The sequence below is a fragment of the Heterocephalus glaber genome, unplaced genomic scaffold, assembly GCF_053883595.1.
Source record: "Heterocephalus glaber isolate CG9 unplaced genomic scaffold, H.glaber_assembly_v1.0 deba00000901, whole genome shotgun sequence".
Taxonomy (NCBI): Eukaryota; Metazoa; Chordata; class Mammalia; order Rodentia; family Bathyergidae; genus Heterocephalus; species Heterocephalus glaber.
Genome location: NW_028258171.1, coordinates 348,046 through 364,354, shown reverse-complemented (window position 1 = coordinate 364,354; position 16,309 = coordinate 348,046). Strand labels below are relative to the sequence as shown.

The following is a 16,309-nucleotide window of genomic DNA, read 5'->3' as shown; positions in this document are numbered from 1 at the left end:
TATTCAGTATTTATACATATGTATCCTATTTATTTCACTTAAGAGTATCACCTCAATGTGCATCCACTTAGCTATAAATGTCTCTAATTTCTCATTTTTTATGACTGAGTAGTACTCCATTTTATTAAAAAACAACATTTTCTTTACCCAGTCTCCAGTTGATGGGCATTTGGGCTGTTTCCAAGTTTTAGCTATCACAAACTGTGCTGCTATGAACATGGGTGCACATATATCACTGTGGTATGATTCTTTTAATTCTTTGGGGAAGATCCCCAGCAGTGGAATAGCTGGGTCAAATAAGACTTCCAGTCCTAGTTCTTTGAGGTATCTCCATACTGATTTCCACAGTGCTTGCACCAGTCTACACTCCCACCAGCAGTGGAGCAGCGTTCCTCTTTCCCCACAGCCCTGCCAGCATTTGTTATTGGTTGATTTCATGATAGCAGCCATTCTTTCTGGGGTGAGGTGGAATCTCAGTGTTATTTTCATTTGCATCTCTCGAATGACCAGTGATGTTGAACATTTTTTCATGTATTTATTTGCTATTTTTACTTCTTTACCTGAGAAATGTCTGTTCATTAGAAGACTATTTTGAAAGCTTATATTCCAATCAATTGGAAAACCTAGAAGAAATAGAAAAATTCCTAGACACATATGACATACCAAAATTAAACCAAGAAGATATAAATCTAAACAGATGAATAACAAGCAATAATAGACAAGTATAAGACTAACTGGATTTACTGCTGAATTTTACCAGACCTCTAAAGAAGAACTAACACCAATGTTTCTGAAAATTTTCCAAGAAATAGAAAGGAAAGAAATGATTCCAAATTATTTCTGTGAAGCTAGCATTACCCTGATATAAAAACTGGATAAGGGCTCAGAAAAAAAGAAAATTACAAATCTATATCTTTGGTGAACATAGATGAAAAATTCTCATCATAACTTGGTATCATACTGGAAATTCTAGATATTAAATATAATTATATGAAATGAATTACTGTTGGTTGGTTAAACGATATGCCCAGAAGCCCCAAAATTGCTACAGAAGACTATTAGACATAAGATAGAAAACAAATGCACAAAAGTCATATATGGCTTTAGAAAATTTACAAAATTATGAAAGCAACAAAAAATATAAACTATTAAAGCAGTGCTTTACTAAATATGATTTGACTTGTGTCAAAAATCTCGGAGCTGGGGCTAAGACAAAAATTAGAAATTTTTTAAGAAGTACAATTCATATTTTGTCTAACATGTATTTCTCTATCTTTACTCCTTGAGTCACAAACTATAGCCGGTAGCAAAATTTTACCTCTTCCATAGGGTCTGGCAAAGTGTTTAACAAATATAAAACTCTATGAATAAATGAAAATGTACAAAACTATAAGCAGTCTAGCTTCACAATTCTGGGTACATATTTCATGTGTTTCATAGAGCACCTTCCACTTTTGGCATCCAAAGTAGTGTCCAAAAATGTCAGAGCTGGAAGGCATTTGAAATATCAGAAAAATCTGAAGGAAGCCCAAATTTCATGGACACTGAAACCAGAGCTTTGAGCCCAAAGGGTGGCATGTAGTATTCAAAACAAATAGTGCAAGGTCTTTCACTTAAACTGCTTGAAGCAGATGGACCAGAAACAGAAGGAGCAGTGTCCCCTAACCTGTTAGGCAGTCTCGGTATGTTCTCAATCATCAGTACAAGAAGGTGTGGGGAGAAGCAAATCCCACCACTCTCCACACACCCACACTCCTCATCATTGGATCCAGGTTCTCCCTGTGACACCGGCCTAGATGACAGAGGCCAAAAGAACATTTCTAACACATACTCTTTTGTGATTTCATCAGCACTTACACAAGGTACACTGATTTTAAAGAACTAACTATGAAGTTCAAGTTTCAGAAATAAGGAAAGAAAAGATATTTTATGGCCCTAAACAAAAACTTGTGCACACAGGTTACTTTGGAGAAACTACCCTGATTTGCATTGACTTTCTCTTACTTCCTTCAGGCAAAACCCTGATGGCATTGGCCTGTAGAATTCTCTCATCAAGCACAAGAATGTGTCAGAGCTGCTTTGCATTTATTGTTCATCTCTGACATTTTTTTTTCTAGTTAAATATTTTACATGATTGTTCCAGATGGCTGGACCCTAAATTCAGTAGAACTGTCAGTTTTGAAAAAGTGTGATGTCAAAGAAAACAGATCTTGAATGGCTGCCATATAAATTTAAACATTGCAATTGCTATACGCACTATATATAACTAAATATGCCTTGAATCTTTTCCACAAAGTCATAACAGAATATAGTGCATTATTTAAATCTTTAGAAAAAATATAGTATTTCCAGAAATACAGAATCACTGCATGTCAAGTAATACTGCATTTATAATACCACTTCTCTGATAAAAACTTTTTACCAAATGTACAGTGCTTTCAGAAAAAAAAATTAAGTATTGAAGTTTTCGTGGAAAAGTTATTTAAATCAGGTCATCTAAAACAGGGAATCAGAGAAATATTTCTAGAATATGATCAAGCCTAACATTAGGCAATGAATCATTCTTTATTTCTTGACATCTACACTGGAGAAGACAAAAGAGGCTTTTTCTCTTTAAAACCAACATAGAAGTTTGAGTTAATAGTCCTGCTTCTAGGCTATACTCTGCTATGTCAGGTACAGCATTCCTTTAAGTATCAACTCCACAGGGTGCTATACTCAGTAAGCTATGTGAGCAGCACTGAGCTACAGAATTTCAGGGCTAGGAATCCAAGAGAAACATAAGAATACAAATCAAGATTCTTTTCTTCAAGAAATTTTCAATGTAGTTAAGAGATGAAAATAACAGACTAAACGTGTTCTTCAAACTACAAAGCAATGTATTTAATCAAGCATGATCATTATGCACAGAAGCCAAGTTCAACAGGGATCCAATTTATATAGAAAGATGAAGAGTACCAATACCAGAAAATGCACTAATTCCCATTGTGCTACCGAAAAATAAGTTTGGGGAAGAGCTAGGTTTGAGGGGAGTAGAGAGGGAATAGGGGAAAGGGCAAACATGGTTTTTCATATCTTAAGACCACTTGAAAATAATTGCCCATCTTTGTCAATGAATTTTGAAAATTCATATGCCTCTTGTTTATCTAACAGGATCCTAATAAACTAAAATTTTAAAGACACAAACTGAGGATGAAAACATTTATATTTTTTTAAATGACACTAAATGTGAAAAACTCAGTTTTTTGCTGCTCTTGGGTCAAATAATAAGTTCAATTAATTTTCATAAATGGTTTCTATTATAAAACTGTACAAAAATGTTAACTAAAAAGTTAAAACACCACTAACCTATGCCAATGTTCAACAAAAACATTTGTAATACCACTTAAAGATCTTATTACAAAATGGCTAGCCACCATCCAATATGGCTCTGATTCCCAACTCCTGAATAATCAGCTCTTTAGGACTAACCTGTGTAATCATAAGATCTAGCAAAAAGGGACAGTGTTTTATGTGGCTACTACTTATAAAACACAGGGCAACTTCTCCCTTGCTGTCAGATTACTTGTACTGAAAGAGGCCAACCGCCACATCACAAGGACACTCAAACTCCAGGATCTGGAGATCTGCCAACAATCAGTAGTACCAAATTGCCAGTCTTGCCAGGTGTGGAAGCACATACTTGCAATCCCAGTACTTGGCAGGCTGAGGCAGGAGGATCCCACTTTTGAGGTCAGTCTGGAATACACAGGAAGACCTTGTCCAAAAAAAAAATGCTAGTCTTGTGATTGAGACATCCTGGAAGCAGATCCTTCAGTCATAATCAGATCACAATCAAATAAATAACAGTAACCTTGACCACATATCAGGAGAGACCTGGAGCCTGTATCATAAAGCTAAGTTACCCCAGGACTCCTAACCCATAGAAACTGTAAAAAATAATGAATAGTCATTGTTTAGGGCTACTAAGTTTGGGGTGGTTTGTTTCACAGAAATAACTTTTAAAGGCTCTAAAATTAAAATTCTAGGTCCAGATATTTTGTGTCATTAAGATCTCAAAATCATGTTAAGAATTTTTTTAAGTAACCATATGTTTTCTTCCTTGTTACCTATTATTGCATAATTTTTCTTAGCTTTCCAAAAGATATATATTACTTTAGGAAACTCACTGAAAAGTGAAGTAGTCTGTGCTAGACCTTTAAACAAAATAAACAAGTGTGTCAGTAATACATGCTGGGTAATAATATACTCTCCTTTGTCCCATATATTTATCCCATACATCATGAAGTGTGTGTGTGTGTGTGTGTGTGTGTGTGTGGCTGAGGATTGAACCCAGAGTCTAACACATGCTAGAAAAGAACTTTACCCCTGAGCTATACCACAAACCCTTGAAGTTTTATGATTTCACATTTCATTACATTTGTCAGCACCTTAAAAAGGAAAATCCCATGTACCACTGCTGCAGTACTTGCAAAAACTATGGAATCACAGAGAATCAACGAGCTTACTAGAAGCAGGATATATTATAAGCTCATATCAAGATTAAAGTCTTTGACTAGAGGAAAGATAGTCTCTTTAATAAACGGTGCTGGGAAAACTGGCTGTTCACCTGCAGAAGAATGAATCTAGACTATATCTCTCACCACGTAGTAAACTAAAATCAAAATGGATCAAAGATCTAAATGTTAAAGCAAAAACAATCTGCTGGAAGATAAAATAGGTAAATCTCTTGAAGAGATAGGTGTAGGTAACAACTTTCTGAACAGAACTCAGGTTGTACAGGAAATAGTACCAAGAATCAAACAATGGGACCATAGCAAATTACAAAACTTCTGTACAACACAAGAAACAGCCAATAGAGTAAAGAGACAACCTACAGAATGGAGAAAATTTTTGTCATCTATTCCTCAGGTCTAATATCTAGAATATATAAAGACCTAAAAGAAAGCCCCCCCCAAAAAAATAAAAGATCCAATCAAAAATGGGCCACTGAAATGAACAGACACTTCTCAGAAGTAATCCAAATGCCAAAAAAATACATGAAGAAATGTTCAACATCACTGGCCATTAGAGAAATGCAAATTAAAACACCACTGAGATTCCATCTTACTCTAAAAAGAATGGCTAGTATCAAGAAATTGAATAATAACAAATGCTGGTGAGGCTGCGGGAAAAGGGGAATTTTGGTGAGAATGGAAACTAACACGACCACTGTGAAAATAAGTATAAAGATTCTTCAAAAAACTAAAAATAGAAATTCAATTTGATCTAACTATTCCCCTTCTAAGTATCTTCCCAAAAGGGCTAAAGATATATTATAGTGAGTGATACATCCATACCTATGTTTATAGTAGTACAATTCATAATAGCTACATATTGGAAGCAGTCTATATGTCCATCAACTGATAAATAGAAAAAGGAAGCATGGTATTTACACACAATGGAGTACTACTCTGCCATAAAAAGGATACACTTACATCATTTGTGGGAAAATGGACGCATCTTCAGATTAGAGTGTTAAGTGAAATAACTCAGATACACAAGCTTAAATATCACGTTTGCTCTTACATGAGAAACCTAAAATATAAATAAAGAGCAAAACAAAAAGAAGGTAATAGGAATAGGAAGACAGATCTTTCTCAAATGGGAAGAGTATCATAGATGGAATGAGAGAAGAAGAAAAAAGGGAAGATGATGAAAAAAGAATTAAGATGTGTTATATACAGTACCAACTCCCATAAGGAATGTAATCATTATGAACCGCAAACATGTACTAATAAAAAATAAAATCTAAAAAGGACTTTTAAAAATGAATCTTTAAAATGTATAAAATATGTTTAATGAGTTTTATGTAGAAAAACTAATGCAATTAAAAGGTATTTACAGTAATAACCCAAGTTATAAAATATCTAAGAGTTGTCTTAACAAGACAACCCCATGATAAAACTATAAGTCTACTATAGATAAGCAAAAATACATCCTATCAAGTAGTGAGAAATATCTTCAGTGTCATTTACTCATGAATTCATTACATACATTTAACATACTTTTTAATAATTGAAGTAAATGTATATTTGCTTTTGATATTTGAGAAAAATTTTAAATATAACTTGGAAAATATTAAAATTAAATAGTTTTTAAAAGATTATGGTCATTGTCTATTATTAAAGCCAGTGAAAGAAATTCTGTAAGTCCCCTCAGAAACACAAATATATACACATATATACCTGCACATATATGTATGTATATAACATCTAACATGTGTCTATATTTAAGCAATGTATATACCTCCTTTAGTTAATATGGAGAATGATTAATTGATATTATACAAAAAAATCTGCCTTTAGTTATCCCTTCTCCATGCTAAATTTCTTTCCTCCATCTTTTCTTTTTTTTTAATTCATCTTCCATCTTTTCTTATATGGAGTCAAGAGAATGATAAATTTTCAGAAGAATTCATAAGAATATTTTCATAGGCTTCCTAATCTCACACATAACTTAATAACATAAATAGGAACTTCATAAAATTCAGAGCTCCAAGAGTAAGTATATTTTTACTTTCATCGTTTAACAAATATTCATTTAGAGAGTGACTATAAAGTTCAAAGTATATGACATGAAGGATTAAAAAGGCAAAATAGAAATAATCTCTCCTCTAGGTTGTTTATAGTTCTATAAAACAAATTCAGCATTCATTTAATCTATTCTACAAAAAAATAGAAAAACAAGTAAGACTCAATTCTTTTTTTTTTCCTTAAATTCTTTTATACCAATACCATACATTTTCGGTATATAATACATTTACATTTATCATTGGGTGCTTGTACCTGTACATGATATATCTTGGTTCTTATTTTTTCCCCATTACCCGTGCACCCTTCACCCCCTCCACCCTTCCCTATTTACATAGACTTTGTTTCCATATTTTTTCTTTTCTCACAATTTTTCCTTTCCCTTCTTTCCTTTCCCCTTCCCCTCTCACTTCCCCTACCCCTTTGGACCTTTTCTTCCTATTTCAAATTATCAATTATTCATTTTAATCATTTTAATCTTGATAGTGTAAGTAGTCACAGCCTAGAAGAACATATAGTAAAATTTTGGACTGGGAATAACTTTGTCTGTGAGTGTTGCACAAGACAAACAAATATTTCCAGAAATTTTTAACTTGATAAATGAGTATGTCTTGTAATACAAGTAGTATGTCATGCCAAACATCACATGATCAGAACTGCTCCTCTCCTCTCTCTCTCTGTTTCTGTTTCTGTTCTCCCCCCCAACCACCTCTCTCTGCTTTAATATACAAGTGCTTTGGATTAGGAGCAGAATGAATTTTTCTCACAGACCAAAGTTTTACTGTGTATTTTTGTGTGACAAATAAATAATAATAATAGTATGTCTGCTATGGTTTAGATACAATTTGAGTATTTCCCCCTAAGAGTTTCTATGTTGACATTTCATCTCCATTGTAAGATGTTAGGAGGGTAGAAATAATGTGACTATGATATTTAGAAGTGAGGTCCCTGGGAGATTATTAGGATAAGGAAGGTCTTCAAGGGTGGAATCTTCATTATTGAAGGCTGGTGGTTTTATAAGAGGGAGGGAGATGAGAAAAAGAAATACATACATGTACTGCTTGTCTTTTACTATATAATGCTCTATCACCAGATACTATGACCAGATGTGACCACTCAAACTTAGTTTTCCTAAACCATGAACCAAAATGAACTTTTTACCTTTATAAGTTATCAGGCTTCAGGTATTTCATTATAGTAATGCAAAATGGACTGATACAATGTCTGTCATAGGAGAGGAACAAATTAAATATGTGTATAGGAGTCAAGCTGACAGGTTAAATAGATTTAGAATAGAAGACAGTGCTTCTTTAAAAATGAATAAAGAAAGGTTGAAATTAAATATGTTCAGAGTGGACACAAAGGGCATTCCAAATGCAGAAGACTACTTGAGAAGATTTTCAGGGCCTTTCTTTTTCCCTAGGCAGGTGTACTTTTGCCACCTGCATCAGTGAAGCAGGGTTAGGATACAAGATATCTTCACAATGGCTCCCTCCCTACCTACCCCCAGCTTTACTTCCAAGAGATAGGAATGAACCTCGTAGTTATGTGGTGTTTATTGGCTCTTTAAGATGGTTTTGCTGACAGATTCTAATTCAAAAGAGAAACCACTCTATTCTTAAAGTTGTGGGGATTTATACCACATCATCTACAGTTTTAATTTCCCTTCTCCCACTTTGTTAATTTCTGAAACAAGAAAGTTAACTTCTGAGCAGAAGTAGCGAGCTTATCGAAGTTATTAATGGGTTCCACAAATGTTCCCAGTTGGAATTATCAAAAATAGAGGCATGTCATTCAGGAGGCACTGAAAGGCTGTCAGAGCTCATGGAATCAATGTGAAAAGAAACACACAAGTGAGAGGACTGAGAAGCAAGAATATCACTACAGTGATCTTTTGGGAAATAACATGTAGACCAGAATGATCCTTACTATTCCTTTCGAAAATAGTCCAGTGGAAGGCTGGTATGGTGAATTGCACTAAGAGCCTCAATCTTTCACCTCTTAAACTTTTACTGGGTGACTTTTCAGTTTTACCAACAAGAGACAGTTTACTATCCTTTCTCCTAACTCTGGGTTTATCCATTTATTGCTTAACAATATAAAATGAGACAGAAATAATGATGTGCCAATTCCAAGACTATGACTCTCTTCAACTTCCGTCACCATGAAAAATGCATGCCTGGCCAAATGCTGGTAGGGGTGGGGGCAGATGTGCCTGGTCTAGATGTTTGTCCCAGAGGGAAGACACACTGAACAGAGGTAAGCCAGCTAAACTCTCCAACCAGAATAGAGTACTCATCTGAGTTGCTGATATATACATGACCAACAGACACACAAGCAAATCCAGCTAATCCAGGGTGTGAGAGAGATAGTGTTGCTTTAAACCCCTAAATTGTGGGAATTGTTTTGTTACATAGCACTGGCTGACTGACACAACTAATAAATGAAATCATATGACAAAAAAGTAAGGCTCAAAAGGTCAAATTAAAGGAATTCTCTATGGTATCTATGGTTTGGAGTTGTAATCTCTCCTATAGTCAGTAAAGATCCAATCAAACTTTTGGTAAGAAAATAAATTAATATGAATGTCTGATGGATAAAATTTAGCAGTGGTAAGTATTGGAAGTCGGTCTTAAAAGACATAAGGATCTAGATCAAGTTCACTTAAGGCACATACAACAGAAACATGGTTTAAAACAATATTCCTTATAAGTTCTTATGCTCCATTCCTTAAGGATATTCTTACCAAACAAAGGAAATGATTAATAAAAAGTCTCCAAGTATTTTTAAATATAGGAAAACCCCGCCATGAGTCTAAATGGAATTACAGTATGTCTGAGCATATCTGGCAAAGTCTGATGGGACAGAATCCCCAAAATCTCATTTGCAGGAATACAGTCACTTGGGAAACACCCCCCGAGAATCAAGGAGTTTGGCATGCTGACAGAACTCCATAAGAAAGCCTTGGTCTTCTGAGAAAGAAGGTAACTGACATGGCACCCCTTGAACATTCACTCAGAATTCACTATTTCCATAACACTTTACTTGTGATTCTATTTAGTATTTATGCCATTATACATTTAAGACACCTAGTTCTTTACAGATTACAAGAAACTCTTTTGCTCCTACCATGTTTCCAGAAAATAAGACCCAGCTAGAAAATACTCAGCCTTGAAAACTAGGGATCAAAAATGCCAGCCCCAATCGGCCTATCCCTTGCCTTACAGAAAAGCCACCAAGAAACAGAATAATGATGGCAGGTAAGGCAAGGACAGGCTGGCTGGGGATGGCATTTTTTATCTCTAGTTTTCAAGGTTGATTTTTTTCCAGATAGGTCTTGGTTTGGAGCAAAAAGGTAGTATTCTCCAGAATCCTGAGGAGCCTATTCTAAATGTAGAAAGTCTCTTTCACTTCCTAAATCGAATTCATCACCAAACCTTAAATTTGCTGCCTAAATATCTCCAGATGGTTTCTTAACTATTATAACCACATCTATTTGGCCATCTCTCACCACATCATTTCAATTCTCATGCTTCAGTCAAGGTGTTATCACAAATCAAACTGATCAGTATACACATTCACACACACACAGGCATTTTTGGTTAGGTTAGCTACCCACAGCATAGGATCTCATAGCATAGGGAAGTTTGCCAAAATGTTTATAGAATTTGAAGCCTCCCTCTCCTACCAGATAAGGACAGGGACTGCACCAATGTACTTGGCAAACAGTAGCTGCTCAGAGATTTTTTACAGGTGGATTGATGCAGTTTAATATCTTATTCTTCTTTGTATCCTGAGGTTGCCAACCACTTCCAAGGAGTCCATTTCAGAAGTTCCATTCTTACTTCTGTAGACTCTGGAATATCTTTTGGAATTGCCTCCAGAGACAATTTTCCATCCACAAAAGAAAATTTGTCTTTCTTCTTAATTGCTACCCCTGGATTTTTAACACAAGATGGTTTCATTATAACCGAAGTGTTCGCTCATTTTACTATTTTCTTTTAAGCCATTGTTTAAAGTAGCATTTGGTTGTTTCCAACTTATCTCTCAAGCCTACCTACTTGAAAAGAAAGAAGCAAAAGAATGTACTGTGGATTGTGAGCACTAACAATTATTAAGCATCTACAGTGTGTCAGGCATAGTGAATCCTTTATAAACATTATTTCATTTAGTTCTTAAAACAAACCCACGTGGTAGTTGTTATTCTTACCTTACAGGTTAAAAAACAAACAAACTGAAGTTGAGAGGTGGTTAAGCATCTAAAGAGGAAAGAGCCTTCAATTGTGGGCTATAAAGAAAATTGTTTTTATAGCAAAGTCCTTTAATAATACCTTTGCATGAACTATTGGGTAGTAGTTGTGTCAGTTTAATGTTTCTGAATGCCTTTGCATTTCTTTGGAATCCACAGTCTCATTTCATTGTCTTTTGTTGGTTCCTGTTCAGAACAGGTCCCTTCATACCGCTGACTCATGCTGAATAAATCTGGGAGGAATGGTTAGGAAAATAAAAATCTAGAACAGAGATATCACATGCCTTCATTACAGATATAGCAGAAAGTTCAAGAGGAAAGAAGTTTACTTCAAATTGACCCAAAGTTAGTTCTGGGAAAAAAAAATCAAGCCTGCTTGAATGTTCATGCCATAAATTCAGAATATCATGACCCATATTCATAGCATGATAGCAAAATAGCAGTACAGAAATTAAAACACCAGGTTTTATTTTTAAACCTCTAGAAATAGCTTAAAATGCAAACAAAGTAAAACTAGAAGACAATATGAGAAATTATGCATTTTGTACTTAGAATTTTTTGTAAACTTTCTTCTTCTGGATCATTAAGCTTCTCTATTTAGATAAATATATTTAGCAATTTATGTTTTATCATAGATATTTATCTTTACAGTATTAAAACTCAAAGATGGTATCTGGATATGGTTCTTGCTTTTCCAGTCTATGTCAAAACTTCTGGGCCTGCTGCACTGGACAAGCAAGTAGTTTGTTTAACAGCTGATGGGGCACAGGGGCTGTCAGTGGCAATAACTAAGAGGAGCCAAAACAACTCACAGAATTCCCAAGCCCATTCACAGGATAATGGAATCATATGTTTAGTATGAACCTAGATATTATATAATGAACAAGTTAAAATGGAAATACAGCCTTAGCAGATTATGGTCAGCTTTAAAATCTCACATTATTCACTATAGATTAGGAAACAACATTTTTAATGCCTCCCATCCCCGATTTACCCATATTTCTTGGAGTGCTATTATTTAAACTAATTTAACTTTTGCCTATATACCACCTACGTATTTTCTCTTAAATTCATGAGAAAACAAAGAGAAACTATCTCAGTGCTACTTTACCCACTGAGTGACAGTTTTGTTAGTGCCAACTTCTGCTTTCCTGGCTCATGTTTAATATTTTCTCAATTAAAAGAGAATTTCAAAAAGCATCTATAGAAATTATTATTTTAGGCAAGCTTTAACTATAAGAAGACATTGCTTTAAATAAATACTCTTCTAATTGGAAACGAATATGCTGAAGAAAGTTTACTTTGGACCTGATAGTAAGAACTTCAAAATGTATACTACAAGTCATTATTTATCCTTCTGACTTACTATTGTAATGCATGTATAAGTTACCAATGTATAAATAAATAAAGGCACCCATTAAAAACAACAACAAACATGGATAAACTCACAAGACTTATGGCCTATAAATTTTTTAATTATTTTTATCAACAATGAAGCATAATTTTATCTCTATGAAGCATAATCGCATTTTATAAAAACCAGAAGCAACGCAAGTCATACAAAAGAGCCTCAGAAAGATTTGGGAGTTGGAGACACTAAATTCAAAACTGAGAGGGCCCAGGATTTAGCTCAGTGGTTCCTCTGCCTGCCTTGCAAACTCAAGGACCTGGGTTCAATCCCCGGTACCAAAAAAAAAAAAATGAGCGTGCAAATCAGACTGAAAACAGCCTCCCTAGATGCTCCCTCCATGCAGACAAGCAATATCTCTTCCACACTAGATGAGATGACAGGGGTGTTAAAAATAAGTCATGCTAGCAGGAATGAATATTTTAATACCAAGTTCAAAGCTAAAAAAAGAGAATCCTCCAAGAAAAAAAGAGGAGACAATGCAGAAGAAAACAGGAGAGAAATACATAAAATTATTCCAGAGGCCAAATTTCCCCAGAATAGGAGTTCCAAAAAGAGAGAATTAAGAATACAGAAGAGAAATAGTTTTTTGTCATTGTTTGTTCATTTTTGCAGTACTGGGGTTGAAACTCACAGGTGCTGTATCACTGAACTACACCCCCAACCTTGTTTTATTTTTTAAGGCAGGGTCTCGCTAAGTTGTCCAGGCTGGGCTTGAACTTGTAATCTTCCTCCTGCCTCACCTGGGATTGCAGGTGTGCACGACTGCACCTGGCAGATAGGATGATAATTTTTTTTAAATAATAAAAGGAAATTTCCCAGAACTGAAGGACATGCAATATCAATGGAAGGGCTAATGAGAGCCCAGCATAAATGAATAAGAAAGGAACCATATCAAATCATTTCATTGTAAAATTTCTGAAAACTTGGACCAAAAACATTTACAAGAGGAAGGAGAAAGTTACTAAAAAAAGGAGTAGAAATGAGATCATCACTGGATTTCTCACCTGCAACCACAATTGTTAGAAATTCTGAGTAAAATGATTTCCAACCTAGAATTTTACCACCACTCACACTATTATTTTAAGAAAGGTGAAATAATGAAATTTTCAGAAGTGCAAGATCTAAATATATACCTATACACTTCCCACATTCCCTTTCTCGGTAGTAAATCAAGAAAGAGGAAGATATGGGATCCAATCAACAGATGAAGTCAGATGCTACAACTAAGTAGCAGGCCAAAGAGCAATCAATCCTGATTACACCAGAAAGTCACCAGTTCAAGAGGAATGTCTCCAAAAGAGAACAGGATACCTTACCTGGTGTTTCTGCATGTATTAAGATTTTTACACTTTTAAAAAGAGTTTGAGAATAAATTAGTGATGTATACATAGAAAACTAAGTAATAGGAGCAGACAGCATTGCAATCATTAACTCCCCCAAAAAGCAGATACTTGAGAAAGAAAATTTTACCTGTAATACTTACCTAAATATAATAGTTCAGATATCAAAAATTAAAACCTGTATATTGGAAAGATAGGAAATTATATACCATGGGCTGGGAGTGGTTAGTAATAAAAGCATTTAACTGTCACATTCCATGATAGGAAATCAATAAATGCTGATTGATACCACAGGTAATCAGAAACCAGCAGCGTTAAAATACAATTTCAAAATATAAAACTATATATAAGATAAAATAGCTAAAAGGTTAAAAAGCAAGTTGTCTTTAGGGAATGACCAGAAGCAATGAATTATGGAAAGATTTAACAAGGAACCATTTTAGAAGCCTAGTACTACACTGACTTTTTCAGCTATGTTTATACATGACTCCATAGGTCTTTCCCTTCAGCATATAAGCATTCTATTTAAAACATTATCCTTATATAACCTCTTTCCGTTGCAGTTCCAATTTCTTTTCCATCATAGCCAGTCTTAAATGCAAGTTATCCTGTGATCCAATCCTCACCAGCACTCCTCAGCCTGCTGCAATATAATAAATGGAACCGTATGAAATCACCACCACCACCATCTGAGTCCAGCACCTGAATATCTCCAGCTGTCTACTTTGTGTCCTGCTCTTCAGCCATACTGTCCCTGCCTTAACTTATTTCTTTATTTCTTTCTGGATTACGGATTTAGTTCCTAACGCTTGCTACTCATTAGTCCATGGTGGTACTGCCTTCAAAGTGAACTTTATAAGACACTAATTGTATCACATCACTCCTTTGCTTAAAATCCTTCAGTAGCACCCCAGTGCCATCAGAATCAAACCTGACCTCCTGTCCATGGCCAGGCACTAACCACTGCCTGTATCTGCAGGTCTATCTCCCTGCAGTTTCTGGACCCCTCCTGGCTTGAGCTCAACCTTGCACTCAACACTTGAGTCATACTAAACAACTTACATATAGAAGTATTCCTTCCAGTTTTATATATTGAGACAAACATATGGGAGGTTATATATCCCTAATATTTGGCACCTTGAAGGTACTTGATAACTTTGAAAACTCTTGTGTTTTCAAAAATGCCCCCAAAATGAAACATGGGTGAAAAAAATGATACTCAATTTCTCCTAAGAGCCAAGTGAAAATTGAAAAGGCTGATTATTTTTACTCAAATAGTGACAGGAAACTAAAAACTTATAAACTGTATTGACAGAGAGGAAAAGGCATGAAAGAAGAGAGGAATAAGAAAAAGATAAGTGGGAAAGGAGAAGAGGGGTCTGGGAAAAATAGCTTCACCTCGATTTTACAATGTAACAACTACATGAAGAAAATCCATAAGCAGGACAATTAACCTGTAGGCAGGAAATTACTACCTGTTTTCCAAAAGAAAGGACAAAACTAAGACCTTAGTTTTAGAGACCTTTGAGAATATATGTCCTTGGCATTAATACTTCTATTTATTTTCTTGGGAATAACTGTCATTAAGTTTTAAAAGCTGTCCAACCAGTTCTCACACTAGTGTCCCATCCAACAAAAGTTTAATTAGGTTTAGAGTTTTGTTTAAACTGACAGCTGTGGTTCAGAAAGCCCCAAGGTCAACGTTATAGTTTGCATCTTAAATAATCAAATTGCCCAAAGGTATTCTGTGGTTCTACAGTAAGTTTTTTATTCTGATTTGCAAAGGATCTGGTTAGTAACTCTATGCTAAGAATACAGCTTATTCAAATGCAAAAATAGTTTTATAGTATTTCAACCAATAAATACAAAAAAAATAAAAAGCAGCTATTTCTCACCTATTTACTGTGCAGACATCTGACAATTGCATGGATCTAGCAGACAGGAAGCAGAGTGTAAGCCAGAGGCCTAAGAGCGGGTAGAAGAGATACAGGCAAAGGCCTATGTGTAGGGAGCTCACACTTCTCCCAGAGGAAAGCTTTCAAGGCCCTCCCTTGGAGGCTATTTACTCTCACTTTACAAATAATATTACTGGGCTTATTTATTTAGTTTCTAAGCCTGCGGCAGAATAGAAATAAGATATTATGGAGAGAGCTGTGGGAGAAAGGCTACCAGCAGCATACTGAAATACAGACTGAAAAATAGAGACAGCTGCAGCCTAGTGGGAAGGAGGAAACAAAAATTATATAAGGAAGACAAAAGAATTCAAAGCACAACTGAATATTAGGTATGGGGCACACCCTTCACTCATCCATTAAGACATTGAGGTATCACTGTATTGTGGGATAGCATAAATAACTGAAGTCCAAAATGGTGCCCTTGGTCCTGAGGAAAGAGATCCTCTCAGAGCCTCCACTGGGGCTTACCCATGCAAGGTCACAGGAATGCAAGGAAGAACACATCACACTCACGCTCACAAAGGGGAAGATGTATAACTGATTTCAGAAAATCTTTCTAGTGATATAGTAAGCATAAGAGAAGGCACATGTGTCCTTAAAGGAGAGAATCTTTATTATCAAGAAAACTCAACATCTAACATGACAGATTTGCTATTGATCCTTATGATAACACAATATATTTTAAAATCTAGTTAAAATATATTGTATTGGGTTATTGAATCTAAACTCTAGAGCTCCAAATACTGTACTGGTTCAATAATATATATCAAAGAAAATAACAG

The 16,309-nt window shown here is 35.1% G+C and overlaps 1 protein-coding gene across 1 annotated transcript in view; it reads right to left on the bottom strand.

Moving 5' to 3' along the window:
• Positions 1-16,309, bottom strand: part of Ttc6 (tetratricopeptide repeat domain 6) — a 163,518-nt gene that overhangs the window by 129,564 nt on the left and 17,645 nt on the right. Inside the window, 1 exon segment of the mRNA XM_087208003.1 lies at positions 561-623. Within this exon segment, the coding sequence (XP_087064129.1) occupies positions 561-579 (19 nt within the window). The 5' untranslated portion in view covers positions 580-623.